The 19,016-nt window shown below is 41.4% G+C and overlaps 1 protein-coding gene across 1 annotated transcript in view; it reads right to left on the bottom strand.

Moving 5' to 3' along the window:
• Positions 1-19,016, bottom strand: part of EIF2B3 (eukaryotic translation initiation factor 2B subunit gamma) — a 129,061-nt gene that overhangs the window by 15,705 nt on the left and 94,340 nt on the right. The window contains exons 9-12 of the mRNA XM_026854061.1: positions 17,593-17,723; positions 16,747-16,940; positions 12,546-12,623; positions 11,699-11,847 (exon numbers count right to left, since the gene is read on the bottom strand). Of these exons, the coding sequence (XP_026709862.1) occupies positions 11,699-11,847; positions 12,546-12,623; positions 16,747-16,940; positions 17,593-17,723 (552 nt within the window). The remainder of the gene's footprint in view (positions 1-11,698; positions 11,848-12,545; positions 12,624-16,746; positions 16,941-17,592; positions 17,724-19,016) is intronic.

The following is a 19,016-nucleotide window of genomic DNA, read 5'->3' as shown; positions in this document are numbered from 1 at the left end:
AGCAGAAAACAACAGAGAGCAAAATGTACACACATTCTGCAACATTCCAGGTCCTTCTTTATCTTTTATTTATTTTTCTAAAAGGTCAGCGTATGTATGGAGGGAGGGGGGAGGGGAAGAAAGCCAAAAAACCTCAAGTCCATCTCTTGTGTGGGCTTGAAGGAAGCTGGGAGAAAGCAAAGTCCAAGAGCATACAATATGGAGCTTTTATAGCACAGCAATTCCTGGACTCAGCTTACTTTCCCCTCCCTCTATTTGTGGCAAAGTCACATAGCTTTAAACCAAAGGACAGGGTGGTCGATTACATCTGAAAGAAATGTAAAGAATTGTGAAAGAATTCCATCTCCTGTCGAAATTATAAATAAGGAAGTATTAGTCCCAGAGACAGGCTGATTTATGCAGCCCTGGAACTGCTGACTTTCAGCCTGAGTATCAGTCTATAAATCAAACTCTTAAATCAAGTGTGTCAATCGCTGCAGCACTGCGATACTTAGGAAAAGCAAGGCACCTACCACTGAAAGCAGGAAGATTGCCAGGGGACTGAGGTGCCGTACCCGTCTTAATTTTCTAAAGTGTAAATATGAGATCAAACATCCTTTGGGGGAACGGGAAATCAAAATACGCAGCGCTCAGCACACCGGGAGCAGGCTGCAGGAGTCCAAGATACAACCCCCTAATTACAGGCTACCCACTGATTATTTAGGACTCTGTGATTAAAGTGATGAACACTCCTGGGAGAAAGGGGCTTAAGTAACTGAGGTCAAGACCTCAACTGCTGCTCTCGCCCTAGTTGTGCAAGCTCAGGAAGGTATGAATGTCACAGGTTTGCCTTACAGCAAATCTCCTGAAATGCCAATGGAAGTTATCCAGGTCTGCTAGTTTAATCCAATTGTGCCAAAACCCCGACATAATCTCTGTTGGGCAGCAAAGCAAATGAGGTGTCTAAAATGCAATGCTTAAAACTATACACTAACGAGGAAGAAAGAGCCTGGAGCACAAAGCTTAGGACAGCCTGTTGGTACTGCTCTGCCATGCCAAGAAGACAGGTCTCTTGCTCCTCCAGATGAGCTATGAAACAGAGAGACTGATTCAGGAGTTAAAAGCAAAAGGTGACATGCCTCGGCAGCTACTTTGCTGACTGAGGGGTAACAGCTGTGGATTCCCCTGGGAGCAACATCCCATTCTGCTCTGACCAAGAAGATAACAGTCACAACAGGCAACTTAATAACACTGAGAGATGGCAAGGAGGCAGGTAGAGCTCTAAAACCTATCAGCAACCCCTGAAGGAATCCCCCATTAGCTAGTGAGTCGGTGGCTGGGACACATGATCACAGGGGTGAGGCACAAAGACCATGGGAAAACAGGGAAGAGGCAAAAACGCTACTAGGAAACTTGAGAATCTGAAAGGTTGCCTTCACCAACATGTGTTACCCACCAACATATTTTTACACCAACATGCTTTTACACACTAACAAGAGAACTCAGGGTGCTATGAATCTCACGTTATACACTCAAGCAAATACCAAAGACTACAATAGATGCCAGCAGTACATGCTATAATTTATAGACACATTTCAAAGCAAGCATTCTTAAGTGAATTTGGGCTTTGATCTCCAGTCTTTCCCCTTGGGGGTAACAAAATCATTCTACCAACCCCCCTAAATTCTTCACCCGTCTCTGAGGGTGTTTTTGCTAAGGAACTTGTTTCATGTCTCTTTTCTAGCCAAGCTCATCACTGTGGTATGGCTCCTTTACACTTCTTCCCCACACCCTAAACATTTTGCATTACATATTGCATTTACTTGCCAGCACTCGTATTTTCCAGTGAAAGTTCAACTGACCTTAAAGGATTGCCTCAAACCTACCTTAATGTGTTTTATTAAGTGAAACTTAGGCTGCTGGGGGAGGTCGCCTGGAAGGTTGTGCCTCACCTCTGAAACTTCAGTTAAATCCAGCTGATCTTGGAAAAAACAAATTGGTGGCCTTTTATGTAGCTGCAAGTTTGGTTTTGCACACTTCAGCAAAAGTACGCTGCAAGGAGTTTTACACCAGGAAACCCCACATGCAGGAAAACTTACCTCCCTCTGGATTCTCATTGCAGAGTGGGAGGGCCACTTCCTGCATGACTTTACAGACACTCAGCTGATGCCCAGGAAAAGCTATCATTGTCTATATGAAGGTAACAAACAGAAAAATTATGTATTTGCTCCTGTCTCTGGGTTTGCTTTACTTTCTCACTAGCTGGCACAGTCAGACTGAGCAGGGTAACTGGCACACACAGTACAAAGACACTTACCCTGGGGTTTTTGAAAGGCAATTCTGGTTTGAGAGCTGTAGCGCTCCATAGGACATTATTGGTTAAATCAGCTTCCCTATCATATGGACTAGGTTGACAAGGAAAAGGATTTTCTAAATGTCATCCTTACAAACTGAGCCTGGCTTCTTAGAGCCAAGCTGAACTTGTTCAACCCTACAGTCCCCTTAGGAACTTGCAGGTACAATTCTGGCACAGTGTGATGATTTCTTCCTTTTCCATACCCAGTTGGGGAAGATTTTCAAGAGCACCAGAGACACTCACACCCAGATTCCCACCAAAGCCCAACAGCAATCCGTTGCTTGTGAAAAATCTCCATACTTTTCGATTAGACCCATGTGGCTAGCAGGAGGCAGAAGCTTATTTATAGCTCTGAAGTCAGACATAACCCTGGCCACCTGAAGAAGCAGATCAGCAGAATGAGAGGAGATGTTTTAAAATGCTACTTTTCAGACCTGATCTGTGCTTTAAGTTCAACATTTGACGTACAAGATGTTTGGAAAATTGGGAAGAGCTCCCTGCACTATCAGGGAAACATCTGCATCTGAGATTAAATAACAGGTGATTTATTTCAGGCAGATTGATGTACCAGGAAGCTAGCCAGAAGAAATTTTTTTTTGAGGAGCTGCTAGTAATAATGGTTCAGACATTCACAAGATAACAGGTAGTATATGAGAAATATCCTACATACATGAGATACAGCAGAATTTTACTCCAGTTGAAAGTAAAGTAGCTCAACCGCTTCCTGCTCATTGGTTTCCTAGTCTGCCCTCTCTTCAATTTATCTTCTTGAAAGCAAACTCTGTCAGCCAGAGGTTGTCTCTATTCAGTATCGTATACAGCATGTGCATTGAATTAAATAGTAAAATGAACATTATTTGATACCTGACCAAAAAATTTACAGTATAAAACCAAGAGGTGTGACAGAAAGGACAGAATGTAATTGCTACATAATCAAGAGAAGTAAGAGCCCTTTTACAGGCAAGGACTATACCTAGCTTTCTTCATATATTCATGCTTATCCATATCTCATGATATATTCTAGCTGTATACACACTTTATCCATATATCTAAGCTGAACATATGCTTTTTCTGAATTAAGTTCTCATTTTTCATGTGCTTTCTGTGATATCTGTTCTAAACTTGTTCTTCTTTATAGGGGTAGCACAGGGCAGGAGGGCAACTAGTGGTGTGAGACGAAGTGTCCAGAAGATAACAGCCATTTAAAAAAATGCTTTAAGATACAAAATTTTGGGGAATCACAGCATAAGCAAAGCCTTATTTCCAGCTTTGCAAGCTACAGTACTGTAAAAAACTTCATCTCCTCATTCCTTCTCATGAGGGAATGTGCTGTAAAATATATTTTACAATTTCAACAAAAGTTGCCTTGGCAATAGGATCATTCCTTTGTACTGCCATTATCCAAGGGGAAAAAGACTACTTATGCACTGAACCTCTATAAACACTCAATTCCATCCTGGTTTTAATTAGAACTTTCTTCAAACTGCTGACTGTTTCTACATCAGGTGCTGATTTGGCACTATTGAGGAAACAACCAATAAACTTCACAATCAATCTGCAGTTAGTAGTCAATCCAGCTCGGCTTGCTTGTTGTTTTCTTCCTTTGTACGTTTTCTCATAGAAAGTAGCAATAAATTGGAGACATGTGGTAAACTAGAGTAGCCTTTAACCAGTCACATGCAGTCTCTCTCCAGTCCCCTCACTGAGTAACATTACAGCATCTGTACCATCTACTTTCACACAGGTAGCCAGAACATTTTTAACAAAATCGAACACATAATTTACTGTCTTCATATGACTGAACAAGGAAAATGCTAGCTTTGGCTGACATAACATTTTCAGTGCCAGTCCTTCTTTCACAAATCTGGGTACTTTAGTCCTTCATGCAAATTTTTAATCCAGCCTTTTCTTTCTGCCCAGGGAGTCAGAACTCCCCAAGGTTTACCACATCCCCCTGTGGGACTCGTCTAACTTTCCCTCTGTCCTCAATATCCACATCACCTCCCTGCAGCTTTCGTAACCCGCAGCGCTCAGCGTCACCTCCCTTGCATTCCAAGTTCCCTGATGCTGCAACGCTCTGCAGTTTGCTGCCATCATGTGCAGCCTGACCCGAAACATATCTGCTTGTCTTTTTAACCCCTTCCCTTTCCAAGTGGTTAACTTTAGCAGTGTGTCATATGGGGAATTTCAGCAATTCTTTTTAGATAGTATGTTTTTATGTAGTTAAAACAACATGCTGTAAACTTTACAAACACAAGGAGACAAGGTTATTGTTCAGTAATTCCTACCCCTGTGCACACACACACACGATAACCTCAGTCACATCTGCAATCCCAGTCTTACAGTTCCTGAACTAAGACTGAACACTGCATTGGGCGATCTGGCAACTGTCTGCTGTAAACTCCTTTCTGGAAGGAACCCTCTCCTTCTCCCACTGCTATGCCCAGTTTGGGATAATGCTTGAGGAGTTCAACAGTGAGGAACCTTTTTGAGACATCACATCAAAGTATAACCAGGGACACCAGGATAAAGGCACAGTTGTACAGTTGAAGGGGGAACTGTTAAATGTCAGCAATGCAAATATCGGAGGAAGGCAGTACCTGCCCGCCAGAGCTTGCGATTCTGCATCCCACAAATTACACCTGTGCTGACAAGCTCCTGTGCCACACAAAGCATCTCTGACTGCAGACTATAAAACACTCAGGAACGGAGATGTGTCTCTACAAATGGGAATAGAAAGACTAAAATGAACATTGGAACAACTTCCCAAGGTGGTCAGTAGACCTCAAATTCTTCCTGACTTTCAAATGAAGATCATAACCTTCTAAAGTCAACAGCTGCTGTGTTCAACTCAGCAAGTACTGCCTAAAATACTCTGGCCTATGTCAGGCAGATGACCAGACATTTTGTTTATCTCTTCCATCGTCCAAAACCAAACATCCCCAATGAGCAGTTCTTCTGATAAAATTATAGGTGAGACAGGTTACTCTGTGAAGATCTGGGACTTCCCAGATGTGGAGGTGAAATCTTGATGCAAATCTCAGGCCATTTGTGTTTTGCTGTCACTCGTTCTGATAATTACAGCAGCCTATTTATGATTTCCATAAAAACATCATTTGAGGCAGAACGCTTTCCTGTATTTCCCTGGAAAAAGAAAAGTGGCAAAATACTGCATTTCAAGACTAAATCTGCCAGAGTCCTATGGTACTAACTACCAGCATGTCAGCAAGACCATTTCAAAGCATGGCTTACTGTGGACATGATATTTATCTGACCTTTTTGTGCTTGCTTCCTCAACTAATCTCTCAGTAGTCCAAAGATCAGGGTTTTTTCCCTACTACAGTCCCATCTCCTGAATCTTTCCCAGGGAAAAGCTCATTTTCCACAACCAAGGAAGGATATACTGTGCACATAACAAAATGGCCAAGCTCCTTTCAGTAAGTGTATACACTGAGACAGTTTTACTAACAAACAAGAGATTTCGAAATCTTTATCTGCAGGGATGGAATAAAGGATTCAACATGCTTTTCCTGTTAATATTATTTGTAATGCTCAGAGCACTTCAGCACAAGATCCTGTATGACCAGAGCAATAAGACATTCCTGCTGCCAGAAGCTACCAAAGTAAAACTACAAGACTGGTAAAAATAAAGCCAGTGTTGAAAAAAAACCCAACAAACCAAACAAAACCCAACTGCCAAAACATGAATGTAGGTCTTATTTCAAGGAAACTAAGGGTGCTTAGTGCACCAAATTAAACAGTTACCATGCTCAGATCAGCATAATCCATTGTGAGATTGTCTGAAAGCCCCAAAAGCAGTAATTTCTGTTCTATGAAGAGATCAGGGTGGAGATAGAATCATAAAATCATAGAATAGTTTGGGTTGGAAGGGACCTTTAAAGGTCATCTAGTCCAACCCCCCAGCAATAAGCAGGGACATCTTCAACTAGATCAGGTTGCTCAAAGTCCCGTCCAACCTGACCTTGAAGATTTCCAGGGATGGGGCATCTACCACCTCTCTGGGGAACCTCTTCCAGTGTTTCCCACCCTCATTGTAAATAATTTCTTCCTTATAGCTAGCCTAAATCTACTCTCTTCCAGTTTAAAATCATTACCCTTTGTCCTATTGCAACAGGCCCTGCTAAAAAGTTTGTCCCCATCTTACATATAAACCTCTTCAAGAAAAGGCCGCAGCAAGGTCTCCCTGGAGCATTCTCTTCTCCAGGCTGAATAACCCCAGGTCTTTCAGCCTGTCTTTGCAGGAGAGGTGTTCCAACCCTCTGACCATTTTTGTGGCCCTTCTCTGGACCCACTCCAACAGGCCCATGTCTTTCCTGTGCTGAGGATCCTAGGACACAATACTCCAGGTGAGGCCTTATTAGAGCAGAATACAGGGGGAGAATCCTCCCCTCGACCTACTGGCCACACTTCTCACTCTGGGCTGTGAGTGCACGTTGCTGGCTCATGTCCAGCTTTTCATCCACTAGTTCCCCCAAGTTCTTCTTGGCAGGGCTGCTCTCAATCCCTTCATCCCCCAGCCTGTCTTGATTCTGGGGGTTGCCCTGACCCATGTGCAGGACCTTGCACTTGATCTTGTTGAACCTCATGAGGTTCACAAGGGACCACTTCTCAAACTTGTCCAGGTCCCTCTGGATAGCATTCTGTCCCTCAGGCGTCATCCGCACCACTCAACTTGGTGTTGTCTACAAACTTGCTGAAGGTGCATTTGATCCCACTACCTATGTCACTGATGAAGGTATTAAACAGTACTGGTTCCAGTACAGACCCCTGGGGGACACCACTTGTCACCAATCTCCTTCTGGACATTGAGCCGTTGACCACCACCCTCTGGATAGGACCATCCAACCAATTCCTCATCCACCGTACAATCCATCCATCAAATCTATCACTCTCCAATTTAGAGAGAAGGATGTTGTGGGGGACCATGACAAAGGCCTTACAGAACTCCAGACAGATGACATCCATAGCTCTTCCCTTGTTCACTTATGTAGTCACTCCATCATAGAAGGCCACTAGGCTGGTCAGGCAGGACTTGCCCTTGGTGATGCCATGCTGGCTGTCTCAAATCACCTCCCTGTCAATCTATGTGCCTTAGCACAACTTCTAGGAGGATCTGTTCTGTGATCTTCCTAGGCACAGAGGTGAGGCTGACAGGTTGGCAGTGTCCAGGGTCCTCCCTTTGTACCCTTTTTAATAATGGGTGCAATGCTTCCTTTTTTTCAGTCACCAGGGACTATACCTGACTGCCAAGACTTCTCAAATTATCATTCAGAGTGGCTTGGCAATTACATCAACCAATTCCCTTAGGACTCTGGGATGCATCTCATCAGGTTCCATAGACTTATGTATGTTCAGGTTCCTCAGGGGGTCACAAACCTGATCTTATAGTAGGAGGGACTTTGCTCTCCCAGACCGTCTTGCGGTCCATCTACTCAAGAGGTGTGGGAATAAGATTGCCAGTGAAGAATGAGGAAAAAAGTGTTGTTGAATACCTCAGTCTTCTCCTTGTCTGTTCTTACCAGTTTGCCAGTCTTGCTCATCAGGGGGAGTAAATCCATCAGAGACATCCCTTCTCATTTGCAAATGCCACAACCTCCCTACATAACCAGCTTCAGTCAGCCTGCCAGTGTTACAGATTGCTCCTTCACAAGTGAGCTATAATGAGGGGACTCCTGCACCAAAGACACAGCAATCCAGGTACCCTGTTGCACTGCACCACTTCTAATGCAAACAGAACAAACAGAAGGGACATTCCCAAACTACTACAGAGACTGAGGACAGTTACAGCTACTGCAGGAGCATTCAGTTATATGAAGTTTTCAAGTAACCTATAATTTCAGCTCAATTAGTAGATTTTCTCCAACTATGTAACTCAGTGCAGTCATTTGTCACTGAGCTCTGGGGAGCCGTCCAGAGGGAAACAAGAACCGTTTCCTCGCTGCAGCCTGTCACCTGGGCAGTCAGCATCTCTCAGCACTTGTACTGTTGCATAAATTACATCCCTCTCAGCTTGGTCAAGTATGTCCATCACTCAGCACATATGCAATCTTCGCTATTTTATTGTCTCATTGATGGAAGAATTAGCTGCACAGTGGGAAACACATTAAGAAAGGGCTACCAATTATTTTGCCTGTGTTACTAACTTCTTTAATCCTCTGTAATCTCTTCTAAGGGGAGATTCATATTTACTCAAATCACTTCACAGGAGACATATATAATGTAATAGAAACCCTAAACACCAGGGAAAACAAAAACCCCTGCTGTTGGTCCTCCAGAGTACCAAACACACCAGCTATCGCTGGAGAGGGGATCATAATTTACAAACAGTATGCAATGGCACTGTCCAGGCTAACCCCAGTTCCTTGATCAGTTGGGAAGGTCTTCATCATCTAGGTCATAACCTCTGTTTCTCCAATAATGAGCCAACCACAGCCTAACAATAGGAAGCTAGTTTTCTCCTAAGCACCTTGTGGTGTCCCATCTGCACAAAGAGAATCTATTTATCCATTTCAGAAGCTGGTATCAAATGTGGTGAGACTATTCAAAACCTTTTTCTGGTTTGGAGATGCAATTTGTGGATCTTGAAGCTGCAGGAACTATGGCCCAGGATCCTCAAATCACAATACAGGAAAACCATCAAGAGAGAAACTTTTTCATCTGTTTTTGATTGGTTAGTTGGTTTGGGGTTTTTTTTCTGGTTGTTGTTTTGTTTTTTTTCTATATTGCTGTAGTGAACTAAAGCTGCTGATTAGATGGGGGGAAAAAAATAAAAATTAAAAAAAAAGTAAGATTCAACTCAGAGAAGCTACAGGTGATGTAAGTGGTAAGGGAATTTACCAAGGCAGTGCCATGTATAATCATAGCTCTTGATAAATGAACTTAGAACGCACAGCGATTTTTGTATTTGGTTGTTCCCAGCCTCCCGACTTTCAGAAATTATTTACCCAATCTTTCTTTCTTCTCCGGGTTATCTAAACAGCTTTGTCTTTTCCATAATATGGGCCCTACTACAGTCTTTTCAGCCCATTGCTTCAAGTTGGTATTATTGCAATGAATACTGCTGTGACTAGCTTTCAGCTACCACTCACATTTTACTAGGGCATTAATATAGCAGTCCACTAGTTTGGTGGAGCTGCTCATGTCAGCATTAAAATGTGTGTTCTTTAAATTACACAGGTTTTAGCCACTTCTCAGTGCAGTTCTAGAAGTTTCTAATATACAGTACCTTAGATGGTATTAAAACTGGCTTATTTGCAGGACATCTGCTATGCAACAAAAAATTAATTAATCTGTTAAGGCACTTTATTATGCTTATTTTGACCCATATTTGGGTCAAACTTATCCCAACTTTCCAATTAAAATCCAAGATGTTTACTGAAATTGGTGATTAGACAAAGCCTGAATTATTTTAGAATGTGAAGAGTTGTAAAGAGTTGTCTTTAAAGTGTAAAGAGTTGTCCATTGTGGGCAGTTTAAAGCAAAACCACATATAATTTATCCACCTGTTGCAAATGGATCCATAAACACATGTAAGACTGGTATTTTAATAAAAATCTATCAGATTTAATCAAAGTCATGAAAGAGGGTCAAAATACATAGAAATTATTCACTAAGTTACAAGCAAGACTTTCAATGAAACACAGCACCTAGAATATTTCTGTATCTCACTACTTGTGCATGCATGACTTCATACACCTCTAATCTTAAGACTTACCGTGATGCAGATTTACACATTATGAATTACGGCATGCTTTGAAATAAAGCTCCATGGTCTACAGTCTTAATTCAGGCTAGAGAGGAATAATTACAAATTTGACCAGTGCATCAGCGTGCAGTAACCACAGAGCAGCTGAAGGGGGTAAACCCCTGGGACTGTGAGGTTTTTCATTCAATGGAAGCTACATTGTTTTCACTGAGAGTGACTAGGGATGACATTGTTTTCCAGAAATTCACAAAAATTTTACCCCCAAAATTAGCTTACCCCTTAAAAAAAAAAAATCACAATCCTTATGATGCTTGTGAAATTTAGAGGAATGCTTAAGGTAACAACTCTGAGCTTGATTTAGGATTTAGGAGAGAATAATCTTATATACCAGTGCAGACATAAGCTGATTTTGGACTCTTCATAAAAATAGCACAATTTATACACTTAGCTGCCTCTGTGATTTAATGGTAGAGCTGCTCACCTCATATGCAAAACCATACCATTATGACTGTGGCATCAATTCATTAATCAAAGTGACAGAGGGTCTCATGATCAAATGAGAGAGCTTCTAGTACTTCTTACGACAGCGGGGCTTGTGATATAGCCATACTGCATCCATTTGCAATTGAACTGGAAACCAGCTATTTTCTATACTCAATGGAATTCTGATTTATGATGTGCTTGAAATTACTGTGGATTTCTATTAAAGACAAACACTTGGCAGCAAGGTACCATACTTACCTGTAATTTAGTTATGTAACAGTAGTATCCTCCATAGACCCCACATCCTTTGGGGTTTTTTGTTTTTCAGATATGCAACTTTCAGAGCCAACTTGGCATTTTTTAAGAGTTTGGCCTTTTTCCTGAGGCCCTAAGCAAACCTCAAGCCATGAAGAAGCAGGGAATTTATACAGGCCTGCACAGACTCAATCAGCAGTTTCCTTTCCACTGACATCCACAGGAAGCCAGCATGTATGGAAAGATGGGGGCATGCAGACATCAACAATTACAGATAGGCCACTTTTCCCACATTTGGAAATATACAGCTCAAGGCTACCTATTTAGTTAGTGTCTTTAACGCATGGGAAACCTCTACTAGCTGGCAGATTTTCTCTTTGAAGAGTTTATTAATTTATCCTATTACTCAGCATACACAATGGTAAAGTAAAGCTGCAAGATGACAAAAAAGAGTCAAAGAAAATGACATTTCAGGTGAAGCTGTAATGTTCAAAGGTGATAAGAACATTTCTAGTTGGTAAGTGTACCACTTAGAAATATGCTTTTTTAGGTATACTCATAGACCCAGCCACTAAAATAAAGCTTTGAAGGTTGACACACAAGCTCATACAGACTCATACATCCACTTAACTAACTTACACATTCTGAAGATGATATGATCTCCTCTAAAAAGAAGACATTTATGTTCCAAGACTGCAGCCCTCTTGTTAATTCATTTCACTTGTGCATCTGTAGCCTGTTTATAGAGACTTACTTCTGACTCAGTCTTTAGAAACACACCCTCTGGTATCAACAGTTCTGGCTAGGGATTGCTTACAGGACAAAAATTACTGACTTGGAATCTATCTAGAAAAAGAAACTGCAAATTTAGGGGACCAAGATACAAAGAGGTGACATACCCTTCCTCAATTGTAACAGAATTCATGATGATGCAGTTTATTATCTTAACTTTGTCTTTTATGGTGCACATGCTGCCAATGATGGAGTGTTTAATGGATGTCTTCTCCCCTACTTGTGTGGATGACCCAATAATACTGTCTGATCCAACCTAGGGAAGAAAAGAATAGAAATTGTCAAAAGTACCTGGAGCTCTCCGATATGTGTTCTTCATACACCTTTTCCAAACAGCACGTCTCAAGAACTCATCAACAAAGTGTACCCTGCTCTACCCCTAGGGATCTTTGGCAGAGGAAAGACCTAGAAATTTGGGGCCTATCCTATAGGCAGACAGTTGGGCAGTCTTCCCAAGGTCCATTAACTTGGTAAAACTCCATTAGCTGATCTGTTTCTGTAGGCCTCACCATGGTAAGGTAAGCATGGTAAGAATAGTCCTGCTGGTACTCACTGACTTCACTAAGGTTTGCCCAGTTAGACCTGTGAAAAGGAGGCTTGAAGCTGGTATTCAGCAAAAATGCTTTAGCAAGAAGCATAGCTAAAATACTGACTCCTTCCGAGTTTGGTGTCCTTTGGGAGGCAAACTGCTCAACTACCATGAACTTCCATTAGGGAACAAGAGACTGCAGCGTTTGACTTGGGAGTAAGAGAGAATTTTTACCAAATAATTTTCAAGACAGAGACTGAAAGGCAGGAACCCATAGGTGAGGCTACAAGAAAACCCTTGGCTGTATCATCTACACTGTAATTCCATACTTCAGAACTCAGCTTCACTCTCAACAATGGGACTGAATTTTAGGAAGCAGTTCTTGAAGCAAAAGGTGTGCAGACTGTATTGAAGGGAACACTTACCATGCCTCTGTCAGTGATCTGGGCAGACCCATGAACCAGTGGCTCTTCCAGACCCAGATTAAGCAGTAACTTGGAAACCTGGATGGAAAAACCCACATCACAAGTTGACATGAGAGTGTTGTACCCACATGTTACATAAACAGCTCAAAGATGACTTTGGTTTCCATTGCACTAGCACACCTACCATAAACATTTTAACTGAAAGGAAAAAAAAAAGTTCCTGCATTTTAAATCTGCAACCAGATACATGTGTTTTACCATCTTCCACTTTTGCAAAGGAGACAAGTACACTTCCACTGCAGTACACTGCATGTCTCCTCTCAACTCAGCTTCTTGCTTGTGGAGAAGCAGTGGTTCAAGCAGCAGCAAGCAGGCTGGCTCCAGCTGAACACAGTGGTATCCTGTACATTACTACAATGTCCAGCATCTGCCATTTCAAATGCAGCTCAGCATGTTTTACACCATTCAGTAATGCAAGAGAGGGAAGCAAGTATTATCAAATATAAATCAGTAAACTGGCATAAAAAGATTACTATGTTCAGCCCATTCAATAAGGTAGAATGCTGAGGTACAGACAACAAAAAAGTATTTGAGATGTTTAAGAAGAATGAAACTAAAGTTGATCGAGTGGCTATTCCAGATGGTAGAAAGCTGCAGAAGAAAAGGCTCTTGACAGAGAGAAGGCAGGTGTTAGATAAGCAGACAAAGCAGTGATGGTAATAGAGAGAGACACAGCCCATGAGGTAGCCAAGAACAAATCCATGGAGAGCAATTCTGAACTGGCTCCTGAAAAGAAAGGGGGCCAGAGTTGCAGGAAGATGGGATATCACTCCATCATTCCTCCTTTTCTGGGTGAAAGAGCAGCCTGAGGCATTCTGCATCTCCTGGTGTCAAGCTGGATGGAGCCAAGGTCACACACCACAGAAGAGGCGATGACAGCACAGATGGGGACTTCAGGGGAGGTGGGAGTCTCATGCAATTCTTTGACACAGTGCTGTAAAGAGTTACTTGCAGCAGTGATGCAATGTATGATGCATCTTGGTAGGCCAGAGATGCCAGTCAAAGAAACACAGGAGATACAAGGTGCCACAAAGGTGGCAAAGTGATGTATGAGGACTGAGGTCTGTATCATGGCAAATCATATGCTTGAGTGAGAAGCAGCATGTGCTAGGGCCAGTGTGGAGCCCTGCACATGCTGTCTGGCCAGCTAGGATGCGTGCACTGACGGTCCATCTGGGAGGTCAACTGGAGTCTCAGCACAGTGATGGTGTAACTGGGTTTGTGGCACTCATTCTCTCTTTTCTTTTACCAGGCACCAGTTTTTACAAAACTTTTAGGACAGTTTATCTTCGAGATCTCTATTATTCTGTTAAATTTGGCTGAGAGTTGCCAGCAATTTTCAAAGCTGCTATAAAGGAGCTGCCACACAGTACGAGTGTGTAAATGACTCCCTTAGAAAGCTGGGATAACAAGAGCTGATGGCTTGATGGCTCAAGAAGCAGATACCACAGATCTGAAGAAATTGGGATCCGATCAGAAAAAAAAATTTCAGGATCTCAAATGAGATGACACAGAAAATTGTTTGGATATTCATTATATGACCAGCCCATTTCCCTTCCAGCATGCAAGGATGGATAAAAAGTGCTGGTTTTCGTATGGTAAGAATTTTCACAGTTGATGCTTCGTTCAGATGAGTGAGATGAGCTCACACTTCTGAGCTATCATTTCAGGTTGCCTGTTGTCCCCAGTAGACAATTCCACATCTGTAGCTCTTCACATCTTGAAGATGGTCCTCCCCACTAGACTTGTGTTTTCTTTGTTTTTTAAAAAACGTGAGTAGGTTAGATCCTTCGGTCCAAGGTGCAGGCACTATAGAAAACTACCAGCTTACCAGAAAGCCACAAACTAGGCCAATCAGCCTGGATGATGCTGGTTTAGTGAAGGGATGTTGTCCTCACCTGACACATAGCTGGGCAGCCACAACGGATAGATCCAAGAGAAGAACACACACCAAAGCATACCTACAGCATAGGTTGGAAAGATTCCTACTATCCAGTGTTGTTCTGTGGGAAGGGAAAGAAATGAGGAAAGGCTCTTGCCCTCCTCAGTGGAAAGGTGGTGTGGTGAAATAAATAAAGGATTTTACTGGCCAGAGCAAAGCCCTTATTAGAATCAGTCAATGGTAGTGCAGCCTGAGGGGTGACCCAAGAAAGCTACCAGCTCAAGCATTTTGCTCTGAAAAGGAAGGTTAGACAGGGGGCAGGAGTCAGAGGGAGTGCCTGGGTCAAGGGAAGGTTTAAGATGTGTTTGGATTTAATTCATCTTACAAAGAAACTATTTCCTGCTATTGAAGATAACTCCCTCCTGAACCCACCTGCCCACACACAGGCTGCAGGCATCCAGAAACCCAGCTGGAAGTGAAATGATGTGAGTAAAGTGTTTCCTCACCAGAAGGGCAATGGGTTAGGATGCCATTCCTTCTCACGGCTACTGGACTGGACCGCTACTGCTCTTTGAGTCTGTCCTCTTGGACAGCAAAGTTATAGGTCCTGGCTTTGCAGCCAGGGAATCAGAATCTGGTCTGTGAAGAGCAAGATAAAAGCAAACAAGACACCAAAAGTCTTCCTTAGAGACCAACAAAACAGGTAGAAAAAAGATGATAAAATTAAATGTGTATCTTTTATGAGGATTAGCAAGAGAAACAAAATGCAGTGGCACTGAAAAAAGGATCTCCTTTCTCACAACCCCTCATTAAGCTCCATTTTATGTTTTACCTCCGCATAGTTTCCTTAGAAATTTTACCATTCTGGAAAAGTTAAAAATTCAAAGAAAATCCTTTCCAACATTGAAGGCCCCAATGTGATTTCAAAACACTAATTCTATGTACCACCCAGGAGCAAACACATTTCCTGAACTGACCAAAATGTAGAATATTTAAGTTAAAAAAAAACCAACAAAAAACAACAGAAAAAAACCCACATGGAGTCTGACTGGCTCAACTCAATAACTTTTTACTGAAGTGGCTGCTGCCAAATGTACACGCACACTTCCCCTAGCAAACGGTGTTCTCCTTTAACCCTTTGGGCACACTTGTTCCTGATATTCTTGGGGAAAGTTTTCCCTTTCTGACAGCAGTGCTGCATCCCTCCTCTCTTCCTCATGTCCCTAACTGCAAAAACAAATCACTTTATTTCTGTGCTCCTTCACAGGCACCAGGGAGAAAAGAGTTCCAATGTATGAACTCACTCTGCCATGCTGCAACTCTAATTTGCATAAATTAATCCATTCTTTTTATTAAAAAGAAATCAACTCAATCTGAGAACAGAGGCAAGGCAGTGACCACTTCCAGGATTCTCAATACAACTTTATTGCTGTCCTAACCCCACTTCCAGAAATCTTGAGTCTTTACTTATTACTCTCCCCTATCGGTCTTTCAAAACTAGAGGAAATTGTCCACTCCTGATAGCAATGAAGTTCATCACTAGCAGAGTGAAGTAAGAACTTGTACATTGCATCAGCCAGTATAGTTTAAAAAAAAAAAATAAAATCATCATATTAAAAGCTTTTAATAATCAGCTCATTAGCTAGTACAGGATTTCTCTAACCCTCCCCTGTGATCTTTTATTTTATGAATTCTCAGTAGTGTGAAAGTGAAAGCTGCAACAGATTCACATTTCACCTCTGTGTTTACCTGGAGTGCCACGGTAGTGAAACCTGTTCATAAAATAGTTCTTTCATAATGGAAAGCATTAGGCAATCTGAATGTACAGGTAGTTTAAGTCTTCCTGCAAATCATTAATAACCTTTGTCATTTTCACTTAGATAAACATCTGTTATGGAGAGTCCAGTCAGAACTTTTGCCTTTAGGACATGGATGACATTGATTAGATGAGTTATCAAAGCTACTTCCAGCCTTATTTTCCACACTTGTTGGCTCTTTAGCCACAGGACTTGCCACCCCTAAGAAAAAGAAGAGTGTGTGGGATGGGGGGTTTTCTTAGTTAAATCGAAGCTATGGAATAAATTAGTGACAGAACTGCTTCCTGGCCTTATGTCCCCATCCAGCAACCAGCAGGGTGACGTGCCTAGATAACATGGCACTGGTTCAATTCCCACACACTCCTCATCTGTATCACAGGGAGTCACTCCTGGAGACAAACTACTACTGTATTCTCACCTGGCAGCTCTGTATTTTTCTCACCTGTCGGTTAGCTTCAATATACAATCCAAGAGTATTCACTCGGTAGCACAGTCCCTCTTTCATGATATGGACATAGCAGCGCACTTTTCCTTCATGGAGAGTTTCATTCATATCTCCCCTATGATCATTCCAACAAGAGTTATCTGGAGCAGGTTTCAGCAAGCTATTATCTTCCTTTATGAAACTATAAATGTCTGGAGAACACACACATGCATGAAGTTAGACAGGATTTAATGAAATACCTTCTGAAGAGGAATACTATTAAAATATTGTTGGTGAAGGGAAATCTTTGCCTCACGTTATCTGAATGGCTAGATACTTAGCAATCATTAACAGATTTTATCATGTGTAGTGAGTGAGTGCTTATTTTTATTCTGCAGGTGAGAATCAAGGGATCAGGACAGATGCAATGTTTTGCCCAGCGTCACACAAGGAGACAGTGGAAATGCTAAAAATAAATTCCAAGATCTGAGATGCTGTCCAGTTCCCAGTGCAGGGTGGTTAAGGCTAATTCTGTTGCCCTACAGAATTTTAGGAACTCCCTCCTAAAATCATTTTCAGAAGTACATTTACCCATACTGTATTCCAGAAGAATACAGAAAATACAGAGCACCTAGCTGATTTGTTTTTGATTTACACCAAAATAAGGGAGGACAAAAATATGTATGTAATGTACAATACTGTTTGAAAAAGAAGTCTACTAGAATCTTTGCTATCATGAAGTACAAGAGGAAAAAAGCAAATCCCCACACTAGTGTTTCAGGCTAATTCTGCACTCTACCAGATAATTCAGCTGTAGCATATGGGCTTTAAAACCTTAATCAAATCTTTGATACTTGTACTGACCTAGGGATGCTTGTTCTTTTTTCTTTTGGTCCTCTTCTTTATTGTCTAGTCCTTGCTGCAATGATGTAGGAGAAGAGAACTGTCTCCTAACCAGATGTGGAATCAGTTCACTCCGGAGAGATGTGATTGTCCTGGGGAAGGAGACACACATATGAAGTCCGTGAAGGCTAAAACTTACATGACTTCATTTCCTTTGCATAACATGATCAGATATTTTCCACGAGGATGAATCAAAATGACAGGTAGTCTGAGACATTTGGCACTAAGATGATGTCCATTGGTCACGTGCTTCCTTAATGCATTAAAACATAAAGAAAGATTCAAAATAAGGAAAAAGCTTTCTCTTCAAAACTAATTTCCCTATATTTTAACAGAGATACCTGTAATTTTATGTGGCATCACCCTGCAATTCATGCTTGTGTGCAGACAGAATGCAGAAAGTACCAACATTGACAACAACCGAAATCTACTTTAAGTGGCTTAAAAAATGGCATCAGTTGACAGGAAAAGAGAGAATAAATATCTACAGATGAAAAACCAAAGGAGATAATTTTCTTTGTGATAAAAGTGGATGGAAATCCATGTGATAAAAATGATGAAAATGCTCAAGGGTATATGAAATATATCAAACACACAAGGTATATATGATGAGGTATATCAAATCCTTAAATGAAAATATTTATGACACAGACATTAATGATGTCCTCTTGCTCATATTTAATATCAAGAACATTTTAAAGACTCAGACCTTTAATCAAGAGAAATTAGCACATTTTAACAAGTTTAGGTGCCAAAAGTGCCATGGTCTTTAGGTGCCCCAATCCAAAAAAATACATCCGTGAATAGAAAGCTTCCAAAGGCTTCATCTGGCAATACACCCATCATCCCTATGTACAGTTTTCAACTTTTATTATATTTGACACCCCAATACTAGGAGGCAGAGAAATCACGAGGGGTTTGTGATAAAGCAGGGACGTGAACCCAGGCCACCTATGCCTTAAACAGTGACCCTGTTCACTAGATTATATTGCCTCTTGCATTGATTTATACATTACCATGAATCAAGAAAAACCTGTCCCCAAAAGACAAATATCAATGGAGAAACCCTACTGTACAATGGCATTATAACCCTTGTAATTTAATTTTGACCATTAAAAGATAATTTTATTTTTCAATTAAGTATTTGGAAAAAAACCCAAATCAATAATTTTTGCAGTTGAAGTGTATGAGATGCAGTCTTAAAGGAGTTTTATTTTGTTGTTTCATTATTTTAACAATCTGCATTTAGTTACTGAATTGTGGATTATTTAAAGTAGTGCTTGGGAAAATCATGAAAATGAACTCAAACTTGGCATGTAAAAGAGGAAGTGCTAAACTTCAGAGGAAGGACTGGGAGAACTAACAGAGAGAGCTTGGCTAGAGGA

This window comes from Athene cunicularia (genome assembly GCF_003259725.1).
Source record: "Athene cunicularia isolate RWA chromosome 8 unlocalized genomic scaffold, athCun1 chr8_part1, whole genome shotgun sequence".
Classification (NCBI taxonomy): Eukaryota; Metazoa; Chordata; class Aves; order Strigiformes; family Strigidae; genus Athene; species Athene cunicularia.
This window is presented reverse-complemented; position numbering and strand designations above follow the sequence as displayed.